Here is a 27,190-nt window from a genome sequence, read left to right on the forward strand (position 1 = left end):
AGTATCATGAAGTGTGGACCTATCTGCTTTGTAAGTGACATTGTATGGGAAGTAATACAGCAGTCAGTGAGTCTGCAGGCACACAGATGTAGTTAGTATTGGTTTCCATGATTATGGATTTATCCTCCATAATTATCCATTATTAGTCTGGTGTCCACTACAAAACATGTTCAATCTCCAATAAACAAGAAGTGAATACATATTTCCCTAATTATATTTTGTACTATTCTTTATTGCAAAGTTATATCTATCTGTAAAACAGAGCTCTGATGAAATGTTTAAAATGTAAGCCGCATTTTGGCCTCCAATCAAATCTGAAAAATATTTGTAACACTACCTGGCCGCACCAATCAGCACACAGACAGTTAGTGACTAGCTGAGGACTAAAGTAGAATATCTAAGAGTGTGTGGAGACCAAATCAGAGCTAAAAGGAGAACATATTTGACACTCTTCAGATGGAACGGCAAAAATAGACAACAGTTTATAAACACATCCCCTATATGGAAGCAAACAAGAGACAGAAGTATTTGAATTTGATCAGACACCGAATTTATAGCATTGAAAATAATTACTTTGAAAATCATGTATCTGAATTTTTTTCCTCCGAATTTACCTATGTGAAATAAAAATGTAAAAATTCAAGTTAAAAAAAATCGAATGTTGAAATTCAGATCCCAAAGATTCAACTGAAAAAAATTCGACGTCAAATATTTCGGTGTTTAAAATTCGATGTCAAAAAATTCGGTGTATAAAATTCGACGTCAAAAATTGTGATGCAGCATCATCCGGGCTACTCAGACAGGATAAGCAATCGAGTCCGAATGCAATCAAACCGACTTCTGGCCTATCAGAGCCAAGCGGCAAACCCCGGGACAGTGTGGTGAAGCCCAATGCTGCAAACTGTAGGCGATGGATGCAGATGGGAGCAATTCCCGTAGACCCTATGTTAAAATGTCCAACTTTACATCAGAAAATGAACATGTTTCTAGCCTGGATCCACAAAAACATATTCTGTATAGTTAGATTCCCCCTTCATGACAACAGGACTGCTGCTCCTGGCTCCGTGATGCTACAGCGGCTCAGCTCATGAGGAGAACACTACTTGAACTCGGCACTGTTTGTTGTGTTGGTTCCTGGTGGACTATTCGTCATGCAAATATAGAATTTATCTGCGGTTGAAACAGACCGTCCATGAATGCAGTTTATTCGGTAAGTCAACCCTGCGTACTTTATGTTATGTTACTGGTGTTTTTATTAAGCTAACGTTAATTAATGTTTAGAGTTGGGTTAGCATTTGAGCAATCGTAGCTCCATCTGTGCTAACGATGCTATGCGTAGCATCCAAGAGTGTAAAACATTAAGTGGGATGCTACTGTATACCAAAAGGCTTCTGTGCGAGGTTGCTAAAATAAGGTCATCCTTGTACGTTGGATAGTTAGTTTGCTAGTTAGGTTACTGTATGCATTGTTAAGGTTCATTTAAATTCGCTATGCTCTACTATAGCATAAAATAGACTAGCTAACGTCAACATATTGTTGAAGAGAGGCTTACGGCCCGTCTACACTACAGGCATCAAAAAATCTTGAAACTGGGCGTGTCTGAGGCTTGGCGATTTCTCGCACCCAAGGTGACCAACAACCAATCAGGAATCTCCCGCCCGCCCCCGGCATACAAAGCAATAGCAATGTTAAAACGAAGTAAACTGGATATAAAATTCCCAAACAGGCGAAAACCTACCAGTTTCACCCACTGTCTCTGCCACCTCCCTCCATGCCTCGCTCCTCCGGTTTGTATCCCGGTAGATGAACAGAGACTGATCATACAGCACCGGGTGATTTACTACCGCTATAATGAATTTTCCCTCCATTTTTTTGAATATGAGGAAATTACCTGCGTAGTCTCTCCCAGCATACACACGGTTTGATTGGCTAGCGCTTGTACTGTCAGATTTGCATAAACGGGATTTGATTGGCTGATGCCAAGCATCGAGCCTCAAAAGTTGAACATTGTTCAACTTTTGATGCCGATAGATGCTCGTGATGCTTGCAAAGCCATGCCATGCTCCCCACAATGCAGTTCGGCGAAGTTTAAAAATCTTCTACGTCACCCCATTCAAATGAATGGGCGAAGCGTTGAAAGCATTTTTCGATGCCTGTAGTGTAGACGGGCCGTAAGCCTCTCTTCAACAATACGTTGACGTTAGCTAGTCTATTTTATGCTATAGTAGAGCATAGCAAATTTAAATGAACCTTAACAATGCATACAGTAACCTAACTAGCAAACTAGTCCAACGTACAAGGTTTAGTTTATGTAAGAGAGTATTTCGTATAGTGTAGCATGGTCTACTTGACTTATCTAACCGAAGTGATCGTTACGTTACTTTGCAAACTGTCAATCCCCCCCCCCCCCCCCCCCCACACACACACACACACACACACACACAAAAGGACACGGTAACGTTGTGATTCCCTTCAATTAATGATAACTACGGAGCTTGCTAACAGCAAGGCACAAGGCTACTTCACTCATTTAGCTAGCTAATGTAAGATACAAATGCTGTCGAGCCCTCACTGCTTGTAAAATAAACAGCACAAACTGACTACTTACCCGAGCGGCGAGCCCCGCTGTTCTCCGTCATTTTTCTCCCGGGTTGTTGTGATCACATGACTGACAAAGCCGTGCTCTGATAGGCCAGAAGTCGGTTTGATTGCATTAGGGCTCGATTGCTTATCCTGTCTGAGTAGCCCGGATGATGCTGCATCGCAATTTTGGACATCAAATTTTATACACCGAATTTTTTTACGTCAAATTTTTTTCACTTGAATTTTGGGATCTGAATTTGAACATTCGAAATGTTTTCACTTGAATTTTTACATTTTTATTTCACATAGGTAAATTCGGGGCAAACGCATTCAGATACATGATTTTCAAAGTAATTATTTTCAATGCTATAAATTCGGTGTCTAATAAAATACAAATACTTCTGTCTCTTGTTTGCTTCCATACCCCCAGAACAAAGCCACAACACCAACAACTAAATGACTGCTACTGAATAACAGGAGGAAGCCTTTACTTGGTTAAAGGGGGATATCCAGAGCTTGGCGTATAGCTAAAGATACCATTTATTCAGCAAATAAAAAGTATGTTTTATCATATGTATGCCTAACAAATTAGCTCGCAAATGAAAGTGATCTCAAAGTGAAACACCGCTCCATTTAGGTCAGCAAGTACTTTGTGTACACAAACATTTTCTCAAGACCCTGTTTTTTTAAACAGAAGTGCGTCTGTCTGACATATTTGCTCTGGGCATATTTGGGTCAACAAAATTCCCATTGCAAATACATTCTGCTGAATGTACAGTACCAGTTGAGAGATTTACTTCACCAATCAGTGAACCAGGACCTCAAATCAAAAAAGCTCAGCAGAGGATGTTCTTCCTGAGGCAGCTGAAGAAATTCAACCTGCCAAAGACAATGATGGTGAACTTCTACACCTCCATCATGGAGTCCATCCTCACCTCCTCCATCACCATCTGGTATGCCACAGCCAAGGATGAGGGCAGGCTGCAGCGGGTCATCCGCTCTGCAGAGAAGGTGACTCGCTGTAATTTGCCATCCCTCCACGACCTGCAGGCCTCCAGAACCCTGAGAAAGATAGTGGCCGACCCCCCCACCCTGGACAAAAAATGTTCACCCCCCCCCCCCCCTCCCCTCTGGCAGGAGGCTGCGCTCCATCAGGACCAAAACCTCTCGCCACCTGAACAGTTTCTTCCCCTCCGCTACCGGCCTCTTAAACAAGGCCCGGCCCCCCCACTGACACTTACCTCAGCCACAACATAGTCTCTATATGCTTTACATAATGCACACAATGTTCATACTGCTTACTGCACATATTCTTATTTCATATTTCATAGTTTATATTCTATAATTCACTGCATTATATTTCACTGTAAATTACTGTTTTATTTTATTGCTATTTAACAATTTTTTATTACAGTGTCCTAAAAGATGTTTTGTTTTATATTAGATTCTTTGTTTTATATGTTATGTATGCACCACAACATCAAGTCAAATTCCTCGTATGTGTGAACCTACCTGGCAATAAACCCGTTTCTGATTCTGATTCAGTAACAAACTGGAACTTTTATGAAAGCTTCAGTTGTGGTCGAAAGCTTATTACAGCCTCTTATCTGTGACTATATATGAGTATATACAGTTGCAAGAAAAAGTATGTGAACCCTTTGGAATGACCTGGATTTATGAAGTTGGTCATAAAATGTGTTCTGATCTTCATCTAAGTCACAACAATAGACAAACACAGTCTGCTTAAACTAATACCACACAAACAATTATATGTTTTCATGTTTTCATTGAACACACCATGTAAACATTCACAGTGCAGGGTGGAACAAGTATGTGACCCCAAGGCTAAAGACTTCTTCAAGAGCTAATTGGAGTCAGGAGTCAGCCAACCTGGAGTCCAATCAATGAGACGAGATTGGTGGTGTTGGTTAAAGCTGCCCTGCCCTATAAAAAATACACACCAGTTTTGAATTTGCTATTCTTAAGAAGCATTGCCAGATGTGAACCATGCCTCGCACAGAAGAGCTCTCAGAAGACCTACGATTAAGAATTGTTGACTTGCATAAAGCTGGAAAGGGTTACAGAAGTATCTCTGAAAGCCTTGATGCTCATCAGTCCACGGAAAGACAAGTTGTCTATAAATGGAGAAAGTTCAGCACTGTTGCTACTCTCCTAGGAGTGGCCGTCCTGTAAAGATGACTGCAAGAGCACAGCGCAGAATGCTCGATGAGGTGAAGAAGAGTCCTAGAGTGTCAGCTAGAGACTTAAAGAAATCTCTGGAACATGCTAACATCTCTGTTGACGAATCTACGATACGTAAAACACGGAACAAGAATGGAGTTCATGGGAGGACACCACCGAGGAAGCCACTGCTGTCCAGAAAAAACATTGCTGCACGTTTGAAGTTTGCAAAAGAGCACCTGGATGTTCCACAGCACTACTGGCAACGTATTCTGTGGACAGATGAAACCAAAGTTGAGTTGTTTGGAAGGAACACACGACGCTATGTGTGGAGAATCCAAAGGGTTCACATTCACTTTTTCTTGCAACTATATATGAACTGTATATGAGGCTAGCAGTACAGTAGATGAGCAGAGGGCCAAGAGAGGAGACCCTGGGGGGGGGAGTTTGTGAGGAAGGAAAGACAAACTGGAGGATAAGAAGAGGGAGCTGGAGAGTTAGATAAGAAGGGAAGAGAGAGCGGCAGGAAGGGGTGAAGTGGTTAAACAAGGATGCTGATGTGTGTACGCTAAGCCCAAACACAGGAGGGGGAAATGAAAGGAGCAGATTTCACAAAGAGACTTACTTTGCTCCTGTCCCAGGAAAACTCAGGATGGCCATGCTGGGTAAGGGATAAGACGGGAGGAAATAGAGGGAGAAGGGGAGGAGAAACATACAGGTGTAGCAAAGCAGGAGGAGCAGGATTGGGATATAGAAACTAGTCTTCAGCCTAATTCCTGAATTATTGCAATTGAAAATTGTTTGGAAATTCAATTGTCTGCTGATGCCCTGTCCAGAGGAGTTAATTTAGAGAAGGTCATGAGATCCTGCAGTTTAGAATATGAATATATGAACTTATTTATATTTAAAGGGACTCTGATCTTAAAAACCCCTTAACTTTTCAAAGTATTGTTATTGTTGGTGCCACTCTTTCTATTTTCCTGCGGCCTATTGTACACACAGTATACAGAGCATTTGGTTCCAAACAATGTAGATGTATCTTTGTGCCCATTGATGTTCATTATGAATAACAGATGGATCTACTTGATTGTTAGCAACATAGCTACTGCTAAGTTCCCGGCTAACGTAAGTGTCTAAAGCAAGAAACCGTAATAATGCTGAATAACTTAAAAACCCAAACCCAAGCAAGTTCAATCTTTTCAGTTTGAATCAACCTTTGTTTGTGTGTGTAAACCAAGCCTGATATCACAATGTGTAACAGTGAAATGGCTTTCAGTCATGGTGTTTAAAGAGACAGGGTGTTCCTGGAGTGGGACGGGAGGTACATAGAAGTTGAGTATAGTTTGTTGTTTATGTGCTGTCAGCTGCACCATTCCTTTGTATCCATCTACACTGCCCAGCATGTTTAGGTAACCAATGGATACCATTCAGCAGTGACCCTTTTGCTAGGGACAACGGCAAATGTGATAAACCTGGACGCCTCAATCGTGTGTCCTCATGCACACACATGCAAACACAGAGAACCAGGAGTATTAATCATGCTCTACAATAAGCACAAAGGGAGGCGGGGAACATTTTAAAATCTGGCAGAGAATTGAAATACTCTGCTGTCAAAAGGGATTTTTGTTTTGCCCTTTGTCCAAGCACCCCAAGAGTTTCTCTGCTGGCACTTTAAGCTTGTTATCACAGTTGTAACATTCAAAGCCACACATTAGTCTGCATGAGAGGTGACACGGAAAATGCCCTAAACGTATCAAAGTCAATGCCAGTTTTGAGACAAACTCCACTTTAATGTTTTGGCTTTATTATTCTTGAAGATGATCATATTTGATACTTTTCTAAACTGCACAGCAGCATGTATTGAGTCTAGCTGGCCAACCTTCTAATTTATGTATGTAGCACTTAAAATGGTTTGGCTTATTTGAAGCCAATGCACTAGCACTTCAAAAGCTGTTTGAGTTTGTATCTTCATGATGGATTGCATTTATTGTAAATTGCTCTGGATAAATGCATCGGCTAAATTAAATGAAAATAATCAATCTCCTATGATGTGAAACAAGTAATGATAACCGAAGGACTTATGATGTCCTACACCCACTAATAGCTATAAAGAAAGACAAATCACTTTCTGGGTGGGGTTTGGCCTCCATTGCAGGCCCTCAGGAGGGTTAAGAATAACAATCTTGCAATAATACAGCTTTTACAAAATACACCAACCCTACTAACACACGCCACTCTGGTCGTCCTGTCTCTGCTGTATGTGTAGTTTTTCTATTAACTTTAAAGCTTGGCAGGGACACTTTTGTCATAAAATTGAATACATTTTAGTCAACTGTGTCAAAATCGACAGTGCTTTTAAATTAGATAAACAGATAAACTCTGCGGTTAAATCCAGTTTTTATCACTTGAGGCTCCTGTCCAAAATCAAACCGGTTTTATCCTTTTTAAACTTTGAGCGTGTAATTCATGCCTTTGTTTAAACTCGTTTAGATTATTGTAATGCCCTTTATGCCGGCCTAAATAAGACTTCGCTGGCCCGCCTGCAGCTTGTACAAAACGCTGCGGCGCGGCTGCTCACAGGAACCCGCAAGTTTGACCACATCACACCAGTTCTGGCTTCGCTCCACTGGCTTCCTGTCCATTTTAGAGTCCATTTTAAGATTTTATTGTTTGTTTTTAAATCTCTTAATGGGCTGGCCCCAGAGTACATCTCCGACCTCTTACAGGTGTACACCCCCTCAAGGGCTTTGAGGTCGGCTGATCAGCTGCTGCTTGTAGTCCCAAAAACAAAGAAAAAGACCAGGGGAGACCGAGCGTTCTCATCGGTAGCCCCCAGGCTCTGGAACGACCTGCCCCCTCATGTTAAATTGTCGCCCACTCTTGAAGCTTTTAAGTCCCGCCTAAAAACCCACCTATTTTCCCTCGCTTACCAGTCAGTCTGAGCTATGTCATACCTATTTGTATGCTTTCACTGTCTGTCCATAGCCTTTATGTGCCTTGTATTTATTCTTATGTGTGCTTTTTTTTATCTATTCGTGTAATATTATATTTTATTATAATGTTATGTTCATTGTGAAGCACTTTGGCAAACCCTCTGTTTTTAAACTGTGCTATATAAATAAAGTGGATTGGATTGGATTGAACTGTTATAAACTTAACTTAATAGTCCTCTAATACATATCAGTTAAATACCAAACATATTCACAATGCTTATGATTTTGGACTACTCATTGTCATGATATGCTATTTTCTGTCAGCAGAGAATTGCCCGAAGCCAACAGTAATAACTCATTCATACCCTAGATTTATGAATTAACCGCATTTCATTGTGAGGGAAGATGTTCCTCTCCTATTGAACCTTCAATTGTGGGATTTAGAATATACAAAAGACGTTTTTTACATAAAAATATAATCTTGAGCAGCTGTTAAGGCGCATCATTCATTCCCACAAGGCCATCCAAAGAAGCACACCAAATAATAATAAAAATGCTAATACAGTGATAACATTGCTGGTGGAGAAGCACCTTTCAAAAAGCGGCAAAGCAGTGGTGATAAAACATTAAGATGGAACTCGGCCTCCGTCTTTGAATGTATTCATGCTTTAATCAGCAGCTGCTGGGCTCAGAGAATCTATAACTAGAATATTTCTTATGAATGTGAATTTGGGTCTGACTTGGTTTAAGGCCTTCTTGACCTGATTAACATTTGTCCTCTGGTGTCAAATCAGCGAATGGTTAGCTAATTGAAACCATGGGCGAGCCAAAGCTGAAAGCTAGAATTACATTTGACTTCCTGAAAGCCCCTTTCGCTTTCTGGGAAGCATCGATGTAATATTCATGTCAGAGATGTTTGTTTTCATGACATGTGATTGAGGAATAAGAATAATCCTCCTCTAACAAAGCAGCCGCTGAGATTGCAGATGGATTTAGAGAAGCCTTTTACAAGTCACCAATCGTCTTGTTGGGTTTTTGTGTCATGTGATCCTTATTAACAAGTGCAGGGAAATATCTGGGGAATAATGTATACAGAGACAGTGGCATGCACACCTGCGTCACAACGGAGCAAAACTATATAATAAGAATTAACATTAGGGACATTTTTAACGCAATAATCAATAAGACTCACTGTGTTAATTTCACACAGCTGACAGACTAAACTGTGTAATTGAATAATGGTTTATATAATCCCTAAAGCTAATGAACATGCTCAGCAGTAGGCCTGCAGCTTTGAACGAGGCAAATTCATTGTTCAACAACTAGAATAAATCACTCAGAGATACGAGGAGGAACCACCTCATTATTAGTTTGAAAAATAATGGTTTTGATTGTCACTCATAAGAATAATACATTTTGTGTCTAGGAATTGTCTAATGAAATGTTAATGTATTCAATGTAAAAGGGATATTTAGTACTTTATAACCTCTGCCGACCCGATGGTGTCCTATTAATAGTAAAACTACTTTTAGACCACTTAACCTAATCTGCAGAAGCTATGGACTAATATGGTATTTAAACCTTGTTTAGATTTACAACTGTAGTCTTTGATGCATTTTTATAATAAAATAAACTTTACTTAATAACATATTGTGAAAGTGAAAACCTATACAATGATTAACCTGGGCAGAAGTAACGGTAATTAATGGTAGCAAAAATATTTAGATTTAGTTAATTTATATCTTTTTTAGCTCATTACTGATCCATTAAACAGTATTTGATGCCATTTAGCCGTACCATATTCTCCATTTGATTATTAGCACCAAACACGAAGTACGTTTGAACAGACGATGACCAGTCAGTCAGACATTACATTTGTATCGGGGGACATGACTTTTTGGACCGTTGTTCATGCCAATCCATTCAATAGTTGCTCAGATATTTTGCTGAGATAACACAGCAGGATTCATCCTCTGGGGACAATGAATGTCGCAGCTCAACCAACAGTTCACGAGATATTTATGTCCGGACCAAAGTGATGGACTGAGTGAGTGCTAGAGTTACGCCATTAGGATGGCTTAAAAAATACATTTTATGTATTCAATACGAGGTAAGGATATAGCACAGTGACTTTATCCCAGTACATTTTATCGAAAATTGTAATAAATGTACATAGTAGCCAAACCCTGGAATTACTATGATCCATCTTGTGATGCCACACAGCCTAGAAATACTTTTTCCCATTGAATCATTAGGAAAGAAGTACTCTCCCTTCCACTACAAACACATAAATACCCTTTTCCCCCCTCATTAGGTCCCAAAAGCCTTCAGCTGCATCCAGCTTTCTTTTAAACATCCATCAATAATCTCAGCAGCTGGCCCAGCTGATCAGTCAATATGTGTCTTGGATAACCCTGTCAGCCTTTGCAGATACTTTGTTATGTTGTGCTTGATGGACGAACATTGTGTGTTGCCCTTTCCAAGTTCTTTATTCAGGAAAAGCAATCGCAACAATATCCAGGGTCATAGTATCTTAAATGAATTGGAAAAAAACAGTGCAGGAGGTTTTAATCAGGATTGTAGTTGAAGGTGTGAGGAACTGGTAATAGAGGTGTCATCTCTGTCCTTGGACTGTGTGTGTTTAACACAGCTTGCATCAGAGGTTGCAGGATTTGGACTCAGACACCCCCCCGAGTGTGTGAATGTTAAGCTCTCCTGGACAAAAAATGAGGCGTCATCGCTGTCTTTGTAATAAGTGTTTGCTCATATTTTGTATTCAGATCGACTCCATAAAGTATACAGCTGCGCCTCTCCCTGTAGCCTTGCCAATATTGTATTTTCCTGAATGGAAGTAAAATATGGCAGCATAATGCCAATGAAACTAAAAATCCATTCAGCCACAATGACGTTGGAGGTCTCTCAGCTCAACATGTAACTCTGTGCCCAGCTGGTTGAATCGCAATTACTCCATCATAAAGCATTTTCCTGAAGAAGGCAGTTTACAAAATAATGACTACCTCTATCCATCTGTCCTTTTTCTATACCTGTTTACCTTCTCAGGGTAACAGTGCCTTGTTACAATATAATGTAGTGTGGTTCATGTGTCATAGCAGGAGAATACTACCAATCATTCAACTGCAATAATATAATAATATATACACAAGTCGTTTATTTGACAAAACATTGAACTTACAATAATAACAGGTATTCATTAAACGCTTAAGAATATATTCAGGGAGGCAAAAAAAAAAACACTGTGGCGGATGAATTTTGCTGGTTAGGAGGTCTTTTTAATTTAATATTTCTTTGGCTGCTTCATATCAGTGGTTCAGTGGAACAATACGTGACATAAGGATATAAAATAAGTAGTATTATTAAAGCGTATAATAGAAACCAGTGATAGGATTTTGTAATGCATGCAAGATAAGCAACTGAATTGAAACATTTAACACTGTGGGATTATTTAGCTTTCAGAGCTGAATATCTTTTAGGAACTTCATTAGCTTTGCTGTTACATGATTTGAATGCGGTTTCAGAAGTTTTTACAATTCAGAAACATTCAAATGCTGATGGAAAACATTAAAGAAATCAAATAATGACGAAATGTCTAGCCACAGCTTTCAAGAAAATGTATAGTATTGTTTTGTAGAAACTAAATTGAAGCCCTGAACTGAGGAAAAACACTAATGGCCGAACATTAAGTCTTTAGTTAAGCTGCACCCTATATCATTTAGATCTGTTTTGCATCCTTTTGGTTAGGCTTTTTTGTGAATTTGGCAGGTGTTTATCCTCAGAGGAGATCTGAGAGGAGCACTCTCTATTGATCAGACTTTTAGTGGAACCACAAATAGGCTAATATTTCAGTTAATGTGCCTTTTCCAGAGGCTTGTGCTGCAGGGGCCTTTCCTCGCTGAAGTTGATAGCGTTGTAATGTGTGGGTCCAGCATGATGAGCTCATAGCTTAGATTCCCAATCATTAGTACAACTTGAGCTGTTGTTTGTGTCTGTGGTGAACTTTTCAGTTGATTATTGCGTAATGCAGTACAAAACAAGGACACATTTGAAAACATCTGTTGACAAATGTTGACGCTATCTCAACTATTTGACATATTGCAATACAATAATTTGCAGACATTCATGGTGTCCAGAAGATGAATCCTACTGACTTTAGAGATACCCTGACTTTCTCACTGGTGCCGCCATGAAGCTGACGTCATTTTGGAGTGGATTGCTGTGAGGTTTACTACACACATTCATGCCCCCTTCAAGAACGTTGTAGTTAAAGTTGTGACCCCTTAACTTTTCATATAGAAGTTCAATATGTAGACTATTTGAATTATAACCAAATACCAACAAGTCCTCCAACTCATACGACCAAATGGGTCGATTGTTCAAGCGCTTAATACGACCTATAATTACGTTTTAAAATTGTCGGCCTCGAGTGCTCCCGTTGAATGCAAACGTTACAGAGGGTTGTTTATTCACAAATAACCCTCTCTGTAAAATCCTAAATTGTAGGATAGTTTGGCCATTAAAACGCTTTATGATTAGATTTCTAGCGAGAAGTATATATTGTACTTTTAGAATCCACGTCCAGTCGATATGTAGGATCTATAGTTTGATAGATATTACGAAGATGATTTGAGGTTTCGTCAGGAGAACGTGTATATGCGGCAAGCTTCCATGTAAAGTTACGGGTTGAAAACAGTATTTCCGGTCTCGCCGTTTTCATAATAAAACCAATGATCAAATGATTTAACAGTGATATCTGCACTACTCATCCACTAAAAAACATCAGTTTATCCTAGTTAATTATACGACATTAATTGGTTTAAATTCTGTTCAATGCTTTTGTGTTTTTCCCATAGGTTTTTCTCTTTCGATTCTGAGAGACACTTTTCTGTTTTCAGAGGTTTTGATAGGCTAAAATCACGCCGCAATGCACGTCGGGATATGGTGTTTATGTGATATGAAATCGGAAAACATTCAAAAAATAATAATAAAACTTTATTCCGAGTGCTCTTGCTTTTCTCTTTGAAAGTCATCACATAACGGCATTGCAATACACGGTTCGGCTGCATTAAATATTACAGATCTGCCGTAGATATGTATTTATAGAGCCCTGATCAGAAGACCTTTTGACAAACTGGAAGAGATGCCGCCAAAACTGAATACGTGACGTGGACCATACATATATCAACAATTAAACAACATCTTCCATTTCTCTTCACACAATACGTCTCCTTGCAGTATCAACACTAATTCGGCTGACTTTTATATTTGATCCAATTAGTAGATAGTCTGTATTTACACCATAACGGTGCACAGCTGATAGAAAGGGACTTTTTTGTAGTTTTTAAAGATATTACTGATTTTCTGAACTACCTTTCCAACTCCTCATGCAGTTGACTGTTACAGGTCTATACAAGTTCATGGTACAATGCATAAGCTTCACATCGAGAGACTGAAACTGTATTTTCCTTTAACGTTCTGTTTTAAACTCACAATAAAGTGAATAGTCATATTATGTACGATATTATTATGTTGTATTAACTAGACCACTGGTCTAAACCGCACCTCCTAGTGGTTAAAGCACGTTATTGAATTTAGTTGTAGAATAAGTTATATTTGATGAAAACATTTAAATATTAAGAGTAGCCTACATACAAAATAGGGGTCAATGATAGAAATATAGAATGGAAAATATCAAGAAGATACTGTAGTGATCTCTACAATAAAACAATTTAGTGCAGAACGTCCAAAGATATTAACAGGAGGATGTGCAAAACAGACAAACTGATAAGGCTGAATTTTACTCAGGTGTAACTAAAGTCTGATTTAAGGGTTGTTTATATTTCACATCATTAATCAGAATCTGCAAAGTAACAAAAATAAATGTAGTAGAGTAAAAATACCAGGTTAACCTCTGAATTGTAGTGGAGTAGAACAAAGTAGTACATGCTGCTGTAACAAAAACATTTCCCAACTTGGGATCAATAAAGTATATCTTATCTTATCTTAAGATGATCGATGGCTACTGCCATATTTGCAAAATTTGCCTCTGAACCTTGACAAGTGCATGTTTCCGGCTTATCAATGACAACAGGAGGGGTAGACATAAAACCATCTGTTAAATAAAGCTCTTCTGACCTTAGGTGTCATGTGGGTATATTATTTCACCATTTATTAATTATATGTTTTACAATTGATAACACCACTGTGTTTCGTATCCCCTAAACCTCCAGGGTGTACACGTTTAATACTGCCAACTTCTAATTGTGGGAAATACGAAAACGTCTTATAAAGAGACGTGCCATATATTGCGAAACACACAATAGCCAGCATGTGTAGTTCTGGGGGGGGGGGGGGGGGAGGGAAGCTGGAGCCGGGGGCTGGACCCGTCCAATTCCAGTTTTGGAAAGTCTGCCGTGGTTCCATTCCATTTCAAAGAGCTGTTTGACAGCGTAACCTTTTCGCACTGCCACTCCAACATCCAATCACAGGGCTTGATGACTAATCACGGGGTTTGTAAAGCAAGGCGGATGTTGTAGTCCCAAACGATAGCTGGGGATTCTGGGTAGTGTAGTGTCTTCGGAAACTGTAGTGTCTAAACTCCTAAAAAACTATTTGTTTCTCTGACTCGAAGGTTAAAAACACAAAAGCATTGTACACAATTTAAACCAATCAGTATTGTGTAATTCACAAGGATAAACTGATGTTTTTTAGTGGATGAGTAATGCAGATATCACTGTGTAATCATTTGACAGTGAGGGGAATATATCCGGTTTTATTATGAAAACTTCGAGACCGGAAATACTGTTTTCACCCACGCTAACTTTACATGGAAGCTGCCGCATATACACGTTATCCTGGCGAGACCTCAAATCATCTTCGTAATATTTATCAAACTATAGATCCTACACTTCCACTGGACGTGGATTCTAAAAGTACTATACACTTCTCGCTAGAAATATAATCAAAAAGCATTTTAATGGCCAAACTGTTCTACAATTTAGGATTTTCCAGAGAGGGTTATTTGTAAATAAACGGGAGCATGTTGTTTCTTACACGACCACTAGAGGTGCTACACTTTAAAACGTGGCTATGGGTCGTAATCTAAGGTGCTTAAACAATCGACCTATTTGGTCGTTTTTTGTAGGAGGACAGGCTGCCAAATACCTGCAAAACCCGACATTACCAGCCTTAGATGCACTTGTTTAGTGCTCAACCATTAGCATGCTTACACTCTAAACTAAGACGAGGACTATGGTAAACAATTATTCCTGCTAGGAAAAAGCATGTTACCATTGTACATTTGAGAATGTTAGCATGCCTATGTAGCATTTAGCTCAAAGCACAGTTGGTTAGCATGAATTAAGACACTTAGCCTTATTTTTTAGGTATTTTCTGAAGATTAGATTTCTTAAATTGTACTACTTTGTTAACTCTATTTGATGTTTAGATCTCTATGTGTTCTCTCACAGTCACAGCCTGTCATTTTTTCATTCCACTTTTATAATTAGTGTGTTTGCGTTTCTGAATCTGCCTGAGATTATTTACTTTGTCTGTCAGTTTTGGTTTTGTTTGTCACACATGGTCCTTAGCCCCCCATTTGAGTCTAAATCATATCCCTGAGCTTCTGTATTATATATATATTTTTTTATTTCCCTCTCCACTTGCAGGCCTCCCTCTCTGGAGGTCTATAAATTACGCAGAGCAGTCGTGTTTGTGGAAGTAAACAACTTGAGGGCTGCCATGGGATCAGAGCTCAAGAGGAGCAACACTCAATAAAAAAAAAAAGAAATCCACTAATGATGCTGTGCCCACCGAATGCAAACACGGAACCAAAAATATAAGCAATATTCATATAAATCCCCTTCTGTTTTCTCCAGGCAGGAGGGAAGCAGACAGAAATCAGTGGAATAGACATGTAATTTCCATCTTGCTGTTTAACTTATACATTATAACTAACTTAGCAGTAATTTAAACAAATATACCTTAATAATATCTATAAGTTATAAAACTACAGGTGCATGTTGGCCTTCCAACCCTTGTGTATGAGGAAAAATGACTAAAGAAGAGAAAGCAGCCGCCAGTGAAGGAGAGACAATAAGATGGATGTCTGTGTTTTTGTCTTTCTCCCTCTCTCTCCCCAGGGCCCACAGCTGAGAAGTGATACATGGCTCAGTAATAGTCTGAGCCCTGGGGAGAGCAGCTCTGTGGCCTTGGTAAGAGACTATCCACACACACACACACAGGCACGCACACACAGACGCACGCACAACCATTCATGAGAGTGCAGGCATACGCACAGGAGTACACAAAGGTTTGGCTAATATAACCTTTCTGAAGCCTGATACATATACGATTTGAGAGGATATTGAGACATATTCAGCATTTGTAAATAACATTCTGCCATGTGGTTCAAAAGTCCTCCAAAAAAGCATTTACATTTTCATGGGACAATACAAATTTTGAATGGTTATCCACCATACTCATTTAGTAGGAAAGTAAGGTTAATATGTGATACATTACTGCTTCTTAAGATAAGAATAACTCAGCAAATACACCCTTATCAGTTTATTGAGCTACAGAAAACAACCAACTGTTTTGATAATTACTCAATGATGATAAATAATAATTAATCATCTGCCTCTGACATATGCCATATCTGTTTATTATAATGAAAAATACATGTTATTGACCAAATGTCAATATTAAGATTACTCAATATTGAAAATACAAGTGAGTTGAAGCCACACCGTGTGTGTGCCCACCACTCCAGTCCTGATCCGTACACCCGCTGTCTGACCTGAAACACTTCGGCTTCAAGTCTATGTAGGGAAGATTGTCCTGGTGCATTTTCATAAAATTGGGCATTACCCTGTTAATGCAAAGGTCTGAGCATCCTTCACATCCTTAGTTAAATTAATGGTAAGTTTAAAAAGGAAAACAACAACATTACTACATACAGCCGAAACCAACGTCATTTTTATTTCAAGTCTCCTCCTTCCTTACTTTCCCTACATTACCCACAATGACTGCAGTTCAGTCAGATTGAGTTGGGTTATGCTAGTAATTATGAATATCTTTTTTTTCTGAATAATTTCTAATTCCACAAACACAGATTTCTCTCAATTTAGAATTTGTCTTCTTCACCCTTAAACGACGCTGACTCATGTCATGTCACATAACGCAATTTATCATATTATATATAAAATAGATATCAATATATAATCACACAGCCACCTCTGGAGACATGGAAGGCGTTTTAATACTTGTCTTCACATGTGCAGGAGTACTTTTAAACAGACTTTGATTTAGCAAATTGGTGGAATTGAAGGGCAGAGGCAAAACAATGAAACCCTCTCACTGTTTGTATATGTTCTGTACTGTACTGCAGTAAAACGATACACACCTGCACACACTGTCTGTGAAAAATAAAATAATACAAAGTGAATAATTTATTATTTTCCAGAGTTTAGATCTGGGCGACCTTTCATGAGGCAGAGGCCTGGCCGTCAAACAGCAGGAGGGCTTTCTGGGTGAGTAACAGCTCTCCTTTTTATCACCTCCATACAGATTTGAGGCGACAAAAAAAACACAATCACACATCTCCATTTCTCTGTCTGCGGTCTGTTCCGACGTAAAGAGGAGAGCTGAGGACACCAGCCCTGCTGTGTTTTGAATGATGTCACAGTGGCTTTCAACAAAATGGGAAAAAAGATTGAGATGTGCAGAAATGAGACAATAGGAAGGAAAAAAAGATAATACAATGTTTACCTGATCCCCATCTTTCTGTACCGGCACCGCATCCACTGCTGGAGAGAGAGAGAAACAGAGATGAATTAAAGATAATTTCATTATCACAGGTGCTTCTCTAGATGCACGATATTGGAAAAAACTGACATTGCGATTTCCCCCCCCCTACGATATATATTGTGATATGAAAACATACAGGAATTGAAGAAAATACCGTTTTTTTTTTCACAAACCATCCTTTCTTGAACTTTAATGCTATACAATTGGTATTTTAATACTATATTTAACCGGATGACGGATTTTAGTCACGGACGTCTGGTTCTTAAGTTATCAGAGCTACAAGCTGAGCTAGCTCGGTTAGCTGCGCCGAACTGCCCTGGAGAAACACATGAAACGACTTTATTCAGTGTTTTTACCTTTAATCACCGGGTCCGTTTGCTTTGGAGATTTGATTGTGATTGGTGGCTTGCTGTGCATGCAGAGCCTGCATGTCACTCACTCAAGTACCCCTGACATGAGAGCCGCACAAGTTTTCCTTTTATAGCAAGAAGCAAAATAATTGCAACATGACGTGTTTGAGTTAATTTGCCTATTTAATATCACAAGTCCTAAACATTTGTTTTACTCTTTTATTTTAATTTTTTGTTTTAAAAATCGCACATCCTGCGATGTGAATATCGCGCATGCGCATATCCCGATTATCGTCACGACACGATATATCGTGCAGCCCTACTAGATACAGGTATCAGATCATGGCAGGAAACACAGGTGCAAGCATATTATGATAGGAGAGGCCGAGCGAGGGAAGGAGAAGGGTAAGATGGAGGAGTGCGTGAGGGACGGGGACCAAAAAGGAGATAACAATATGTCAAACTGACGCAGCCGTCAACACCCTCACTAAGGGAAGATGTCAGCGCTGTCCACTACTTCTCACTCACACGCTAACATTTGATTAATTATCCACACCAAGCTTTGGCACACAGGGCACCAGCCGTCTGAGTCATTAAGGCTAGAGATTACTCTTAATATTTGAATGTGATGAAAGCCATACTGTACCAAACATCCCCCCCTGGTTTTAATTACATCACTAAACCCCGCCCCTCACGCTGTGGTGGTGGGCTGGCTGTCATCTACAACCACAACATCCGGACTACGGAACTCACCCTCCCCTCAGTACCATCCTTCGAATTCCTCGCCTTCAAAGCCTCTCCCTCACTGACAGTTATCCTCATTTACCGCCCCCCCCAAACCACACCCCTCCTTCCTCTCTGATCTCACTGAACTCCTCACCATTGCTTCATCCCTCTCCCCACGTCTGTTACTCCTCGATGACCTCAACATCCACATGGACTCCCCCACCTGCAAACTCGCTTCTGAATTCTCCTCCCTTCTGGACAATTTCTCAATTACCCAATATGTCACCTTCCCCACCCATGATAAAGGACACATCCTTGACCTTGTCTGCTCCACCAACCTCCCAGTACTCGACCTCCGCCCCTGCCCCTTTCCCCTCTCTGACCACAAACTCATACAGTTCACCATCGCCTCCCCCGTCCGCCACCCCCCCCCCCATCCAGGAACATCACCTTCCGTAATGTATGCTCTGTTGATCCTCAGCACCTCTCCGACCTGCTTTCCTCTACTCTCCCCCTGGACTCGAACCTCAGCTCACCCGATGAACAACTCAACCACCTTAATTCCACCCTACTCGCCTCCCTCAACAGCCTGGCCCCCCTCAAAAGGAAAAATGTCACTTTTAAAACCTCCTCACCCTGGTTCACCCCTGCACTCCGTAAGCTGAAGCAAACCGGCCGCCAGCTTGAACGCCTAACCAAGAAATCATCCCTCAATCCTACAAACTCCATCTCACTACCTACAGAGACGCCCTCACTGCCGCAAAAACTGCTTACCTCTCCACCATCTTTACCGACCCCTCCCATAACCCCAGGACCCTCTTCTCCACCGCCAACAAGCTCCTCAAACCCCGTGCTGACACCCTCCCTTCCTCCACTTCCACTTTATGCAGTTAATTCCTCCAGTTTTTCTCTGACAAAATCACTGCCATTAATCTCTCCCTATCCGCTGCATCTGACACACATACATCTCCCCCAGCATCCCCCGCCACAATTTCTCCCCCCATCTCCCTGGACCTCCCGAGCCCTCCTCCCCACGGCCGCCTCTCTCAGTTCACTCTGGTTACCCCCCCTGAAATACTCAAACTGATCAGCTCCTCCAAACCCACAACCTGCTCCCTTAACCCTCTACTGAAGTCCTGTCTCCCCGTCCCCTGCCCCTACCTTGTCAACCTTTTCAACTCCTCCCTGTCCCAAGGAACCGTTCCCTCTGCCTTCAAAACTGCTGCTGTCACTCCCATCCTCAAGAAACCTGGTCTGGATCCCTCCTCCCTCAGTAATTACCGTCCCATCTCCAACCTCCCCTTTCTCTCAAAAACAATAGAATGCATTATCTCCAAACAACTCCACCGCCATCTCCAAACCAACCAGCTTTTTGAACCCCTTCAGTCTGGTTTTCGTCCCCACCACAGCACACAAACGGCCCTCATCAAAGTCCTCAATGACCTCCTCACCTCTGCTGACACTGGTTCCCTCAACATCCTCATCCTCCTCGACCTGAGTGCAGCCTTCGATACCGTGAGCCACACCATCCTGCTTACCCGACTCCAGGACATCGGTATCGAAGGTACTGCACTCAGGTGGCTCCAGTCCTACCTCTCCGACAGATCCCACTTCATCTCCCTCAACAACCACTCCTCTGCAACAGCTTCAGTCACCCAAGGTGTTCCCCAAGGTTCAGTACTCGGCCCCCTCCTCTTCATCATGTACATCCTTCCCCTTGGTCAGATTCTCCGCCAATACAACCTGGACTTTCACTGTTACGCCGACGACACCCAGATTTACCTCCGCACCAAATCCCCCAACAACCCCCCCCTCACCCACATCGAATCCTGTGTGACTGCAATAAAATCCTGGATGCAACACAACTTCCTCAAACTCAACAGCAATACAACTGAACTCCTCCTCATCGGCTCCAAATCCACCCTCAGCAAAAACCCCAACCTGACAGTCACCATTGATGGCACCCCTGTTTCCCCCTCCACCCAGGCATGCAACCTTGACGTTATATTTGACCCCACCCTCTCCCTCGAGCCCCACATCCGTCAAGTTGTAAAAACCTCATTTTTCCACCTCCGAAATATTGCCAAACTCCGTCCCTCTCTCACCCGCCCTGCAGCTGAGCGACTCATTCACGCCTTCATCTCCTCCCGCCTTGACTATTGCAACTCACTCCTCTACGGCATCAGCACTACATCCCTCAATAGACTCCAGCGTGTCCAGAACGCAGCCGCCAGACTCCTCACCCACACCAAATCATGGCATCACATCACCCCGGTCCTCAAAGAACTCCACTGGCTCCCCGTTTCACAAACGGGGAGCCATTACAAACTCCTGGTCCTCACTTTCAAAGCCCTCCACCATCTGCCCCCCCCCCCCCCTACCTCACTGACCTCCTCATCCTCTACCAACCACCCCGGTCCCTCAGATCCACCTCAGCCAGTTTGCTTTCCATCCTCAAGGCCAAACTCCGGAGCTTCGGGGATAGAGCCTTCTCTGTGGCAGCCCCGAAGCTCTGGAACTCCCTCCCCAAATACCTCCGTGAGTCTGAGTCCCTCACCCTGTTCCAGTCCCGCCTCAAAACCCACCTCTTCAACTCTGTATCCATAAGCGCCCCCCCCCCCCTCTCAATCAACTTCCTCCTGACTGCTTTTCTGTTTTGTTTTGTTTCTTTTTGGCTTTGTTTTTGTTTTCTTTGTCTACCCTCCCTCCCAAATGTAAAGCGTCTTGGGGTTCAAGAAAAGCGCTATAGAAATAAAATATATTATTATTACTGTAAGTTATTATCATAAGTAATCGAGTGCTATTTTAATAATTTAGCGGTGAGAAAATTGAAAATGTGCTGATGCCTGGCCACAGCTTGAAGATTCTGATGAGGACCGACTTAACCTGTCCTTTCACTACACGACGACCTTCAGTCTGACCTTAACAGTAAATGAGGTAATACAATGCAACTTGTGAAAGCCCACATGTAAAGCTGTAATGTCTCCATGGTATGTCATTATGGTTGGCGTTCATGTAATTTTTATTGTGCTGGCAGTATCTTGCATACTCAGCTGCTGATTCAGAGATGAAGACACAGGCTGGACACGACTATTACCACGTTCTGCTCACTTATGATTATTCAAAATTGGAAAATGAATCGCTTCCATCTTCCAGCACTATTTACTCAATAGAGTGGCGAAGTCACGCCCATCTACTTCCGGTCCATGGGACCTTATTTCGGAAAAATTATGTATTGAAGTCAATAGAGAGAGACAACGTATCTTTCGATCCCGTTTGAATTGTGCCACGAATTACACATATGATGTTTGTCAATCTTAAAAAATCATTTCCATGTCACAGTTTGTCATAAAACTGTTGAAATATAAGACTGTGAAAAATATGCAACTAGAAAGACTACAAATCCCAGAGTCGCGTAAGTGATGTCATAACTGATGTCACAATTGTTTTCCTCCGCTAAATATAAGAGATAGCTAAGATAACTTTAACAAGATGCCTGTGTGCTTAGTACCAGGTTGTTATCATACCAGCAATGGGTCTTGCTCGTTCTTTCGCTTCCCGTCTGATGAAAGGACCAGGAGTGGCTGGCTGGATCAAGTTAGCTACCTAGCTAGTAGCAAGCACGTTAGTTAGCATTACAGTCTTAGCCTTGTCATTTTTATTAGCCTTAACATTAAGTAACATTAAGTAACCCAAAATGTTAAACAGTAAGAGTAGTAGTCATATTTCGTGAACCCTTTGAAGATTACTGTCACACCGGTGTGATGATTCTATAATACACCATTTAAACCCAGGGGAGAAATGCTAACGCTAACGCTACATTAGCATCGACGATCTGTTCTACTTCATGCTATTTGCACAAATGGTTGACATTAAACATTAAAAAGATCAGGCAGTTCAGAGAGAATCAAAGGAAGGCAGGCAGGCAGCTTTGCATGACATTCTTCTGGACGTGTTTCATTGTGTTGATAGTGAGGGTAGTCGATCACTTTTTTGACAAGACAGTAGTGACGGCCATCTTGGTGACGTGTGTTGTTGTGAGAGTCTGCGAGACCAGAGATGTAGTTCATTAAGCGTTTCACACAAAACAATGTGTTACTTCACAGTTTTATGACACATTTTAATTTTTTGGCTTGCAAAATTATCTTTTAAATTAACAAACATCATATGTGTAATTAGTGGCACGATTCAAAACGGGATCGAAAGATAATCTTTGACTTCAATACATAATTTTTCCGAAATAAGGTCCCATGGAGCTCCCCCGGAAGGGGAGGGACTTCGCCACTCTATGTGACGGCACAGGCATAGATGTGCTGTTTACACGAGAATGCAAACGGTTGTATCCGCTACTTTTCTCTTTCGTATAGCCCGTTCGTTCACACGAGGCCGTAACGGAAACGCAGAAACGGACCCCGCAAATGATAACGGGTCCCAAGGTGAATAGATCTGCAAACAGAACGCTCTGGGAGGGCAAACGGCTCCGTGTGTACGCCCTATACGATCATTTCCTGATAACGATGAAGCCATAGCCCCACCTCTCCCCACCTCTGCTGCTCACTGCTGTAGCATGGTCAGTAGCTACTGCTACTGCTACTGACCATGCTACAGATGTTAGTGCAACATCTACAGCTCCTCTACCACAAACATCAGCAACAAGTGGACATGGAGAATTAGTTCAGTTATTCGTATTATTATATGCCGTAGTTAACGTGGCATTAAAGGGGAATCAATTACAATAACAAAAAATAACATAACATCAGAAATTGATTTTGGCCAAATTGTTAGCCTTCTACCTACAAAGAAATTCATAGATATTATACCTCAGCAAATCTAAAATAAAACTTGCTTTATTGCAGAAGTACTAACAAATAGATTCAATCAATGTATTGTGAGGTTATGACAGTCAGTTATTTGTGTCCTTGTCCCTCGGCCTCTCCTTCTCATACAGTTCTGATGTTACTGTGATTATCGTTTCAGTTCCTAACTATTTGCTGGTCAGCTTTGGCTGCTGTTGCACACATGCTGCTCTGTGGTGTAACAGTAGGTTTAATGCCGTTTCAAAAGACTAAGATATGTGTATATTCTTTCGGTTTATGCCCAGTGTTCTTTTATCTTTTCCCTCCTGTACATCCTGTGTATTGTATGGGATAACATATATGTTCTGCCCTGTATGAAAAGTTGTATCGCAGAAAGTTCCCAGACCACGAACGTCAAGTATGCTTTTGTCAAATGTGACATTGCTTTGCTTTTCTGTCACTAAGCTCACAATGACTAAGCTCGGTTTTTATTATAGATGATGTAGACAGATGGGTAATTCTACTCAGTCTGGAGGAAGTGGCAGCAGGATTAGTGTGGTGAGCGTTAGCGGTGCAATGATAATGACTCGGCATCAGTGGAGACATTTGGATTTTAAGTTTGAGGTCTCTGGGTGAATTCTCAAAACACAAAGGAAAAGATGAAAGAGAAATAAAAACAACCCAAGATCGCTGAGTAAAAGTAAAGTCAAAGTGTTCGATATTCATATTCTACAACTGTAATGTAATTTTGTAACCAACAAAATATGTATATCTAAGGCCAGCTGTGTAGAAAAGGTTAAATCAGTTTTACTTGTCGTGGTTGTAGCCAATTACTGGCACAACAGTATGGAAGCCTGTTTGCGCCACAGGAAAAAAAAATCCTGTAAGTCAATATATTGACTTACTATCTCAATATATTGACTTGCTATCTCAATATATTGACTTACTATCTCAATATATTGACTTGCTATCTCAATATATTGACTTACTATCTTAATATATTGACTTAGCTATCTCAATATATTGACTTACTATCTCAATATATTGACTTACTATCTCAATATATTGACTTAGCTATCTCAATATATTGACTTACTATCTCAATATATTGACTTAGCTATCTCAATATATTGACTTACTATCTCAATATATTGACTTAGCTATCTCAATATATTGACTTACTATCTCAATATATTGACTTACTATCTCAATATATTGACTTAGCTATCTCATTATATTGAGTTATATATATTTTTTTTTTTTATTGAAACAATTATGTAAAATACAGAATAAGGCACATAGACATCAATGGTCATCAGATAAGTGGTACAACTTCATATTAAGGTACAATTCACCATCAACTAGTTGTTAATTAACATGCATATTAGCAGTATATTGGCTCTTTATTAGTCATTATAAAACACTTATTAATGCCTTATTCTACATGACCATATTCTACAAGTAATCTGTGTATGTTACACTTGCATGTATGAGATCATTAAGTGCCTTGTAACTTATTTGTTATAGTTTCACTCCGTTTGAATGTCAGTGGACTGCAAATAATTCAATAAAGGAGCATGGCTGCTCATTCCCTGGCTCTCAAAAGAGTTTGGCTGGCTGTTTAATCTATGTTCACACTGAGACAGTACAACACATAGAGAGAACTGTACACCTATTGTGTAAGTACATACACGCAGGTCACACAGTATGATCACAAATACATAAGCTCTGTTAAAAATCAGTTTTATTAAAAAGTACAGGCATGTGTTCTCAGCCTTGGAGAAACTTGACATGCTTTGGTATAAACCTCTCTTTAGTGGTTCATTAATAAAACATATAATATATTTCAACGTGAGCCTACTTTGTTCATGTACTGTTGAGGTTAATTTCAGTAGTTGTGTGCTATCATGTATTTACAAAGTGTGAAGAGGAGGCAACTTTAGAATAGGGAACCTGTTCAGGTCAATTAGAGTCAAACTATAGCTTATTGGTTATGAACAATACTTCACTTTAGAATAGGGAACATATTCTTGGATAGAAATACCTATTTTTAGTTATTTAGACATATTGAGGAGAGCATATTAAGACCAAACTCATGTACAACAACTTCCTTACTTGCAATAAATAAGGACTAATTAGAGAGTTATTGAGGAAAAACTCTCAACTAATGGCCTATTATTTTTAGAATATGGTCATGTAGAATAAGGCATTAATAAGTGTTTTATAATGACTAATAAAGAGCCAATATACTGCTAATATGCATGTTAATTAACAACTAGTTGATGGTTAATGTGTGTACCTTAATATAAAGTTGTACTGCTTATATGATGAATATTGATGTCTATGTGCGTTATTCTGTATTTGACATAATTGTTTCAATAAAAATATATAACTCAATATAATGAGATAGCTAAGTCAATATATTGAGATAGTAAGTCAATATATTGAGATAGTAAGTCAATATATTGAGATAGCTAAGTCAATATATTGAGATACTAAGGTTTTGGTTTTTTTCTGTGGCGCAAACAGGCTTCCATACAACAGAGCGTTCAACTATATCAGGTATGCAAGAATAAGTTCCTTCTTAAAAGTTTGGGCTATTCAGGAGCTACTGAGATAGCATCCACCCTGTATGCTTTCCTCTTTTGATTTGGCCACATTCAGTTCCTACCCAGCATCTATGTCACACATCCTTGGACATTGTGCTAACACAAACAACAAACGGCGAAAAAGCAGTAAATCCACAGATTTGGCAATCATTTGCATTTCTCTGCATAAATTACATAAAACATTGCAGGATTATCATGTTTTTTTGTTCCATTTTTAACAAATGCTTCCAGCACGGCTCTCACTGCTTTTTAGCTCGCTTTCACGCTTAATTTCAGTAAATGATTTTAATTTTCTTTCTACTTTGTGCCTCACTCTCTCAGTTAATTTGTGAAATGATTTTCCATGTGAAGATTATATCCTAAATATATAACCAATGACTCTTAATCGGGAAAGCAGTGCACATGTTCACATTGCAGAAGATCTGAAACAAAAGTTTCTTCTTGGAATCACTATCTTTTAACGCATCATTAAGCTGAATGAAAACTAAAATCTCTGTCCAGTATAACCCTGTCAACGCTAAAATTAGATTAATTATACACACCATGCCTCAGAACAGGAGGCCACGACCTGTTTGAGTCAGCGCGGCTCGGATGATGAAGGATTTTAGATCTAAGTGGGGATGAAAGGAGAGGCCTCCCCCATGTTAATATAAATTATAACTAACATCTCTAATATCTGGTGGTGAAAGCTGAGATAAGAAGCTGCTTCTCCCCCACACAGCTCCCTCAGGAGACATTCAAATACTTTAAGGCAAGTTTATAATTAGATCAACTTCACCTAAAAAATAACACTAGTGAGGATAATGGTGCTTGTGTAGAAAATTGCTCAAGTTGTTGAGCATCACTTGTTTCAAGAGGAAATCTTCTTGAGCTTTCCACACTCTCATCAGAAGAACAGTTAATTGTTCAAAGCTTTAAAAATCCTCCTTTAGCCCACAAACTCTCTTTCATCTCCCTTTTTGATGAGGCTGATTGAAGTGGATTCAACAGCTGAAGTCAATAGGACAGCCTGGACTCACTTATCAGTCTACTTCGCACCAAGAGCCGATATTTCTTATTGTATTCTCAACATATGGTCCGAACATCCTCATCGATGGCGTCCACATTGATCCGGTGCTTTCTGCCAGGGAGCGCTGCATATCGACAGAGCCTAAAAATATCTCAGCCTTTATACTCCCTTCAATGGAGAC

General features: G+C 40.3%; 1 protein-coding gene and 1 long non-coding RNA gene across 5 annotated transcripts in view; one reads left to right on the forward strand and one right to left on the reverse strand.

Moving 5' to 3' along the window:
* The window catches only part of LOC117454779 (protein FAM131B-like), a 53,293-nt gene that overhangs the window by 23,475 nt on the left and 2,628 nt on the right, over positions 1-27,190 (reverse strand). For 3 of the 4 annotated variants that reach the window (XM_034093958.2, XM_034093959.2, XM_034093955.2), the window contains exon 2: positions 17,481-17,518. In XM_034093958.2, coding sequence (XP_033949849.1) covers positions 17,481-17,518 — 38 coding nt within the window. The remainder of the gene's footprint in view (positions 1-17,480; positions 17,519-27,190) is intronic. The other variant, XM_034093957.2, reaches the window with a different exon arrangement.
* LOC117454780 (uncharacterized) lies at positions 14,868-17,230 on the forward strand. The gene is made up of 3 exons (XR_004553027.1): positions 14,868-14,966; positions 15,854-15,925; positions 17,176-17,230. It is a non-coding gene; the product is annotated as an uncharacterized lncRNA (long non-coding RNA).

Source organism: Pseudochaenichthys georgianus, chromosome 11 (genome assembly GCF_902827115.2).
Source record: "Pseudochaenichthys georgianus chromosome 11, fPseGeo1.2, whole genome shotgun sequence".
NCBI lineage: Eukaryota > Metazoa > Chordata > Actinopteri > Perciformes > Channichthyidae > Pseudochaenichthys > Pseudochaenichthys georgianus.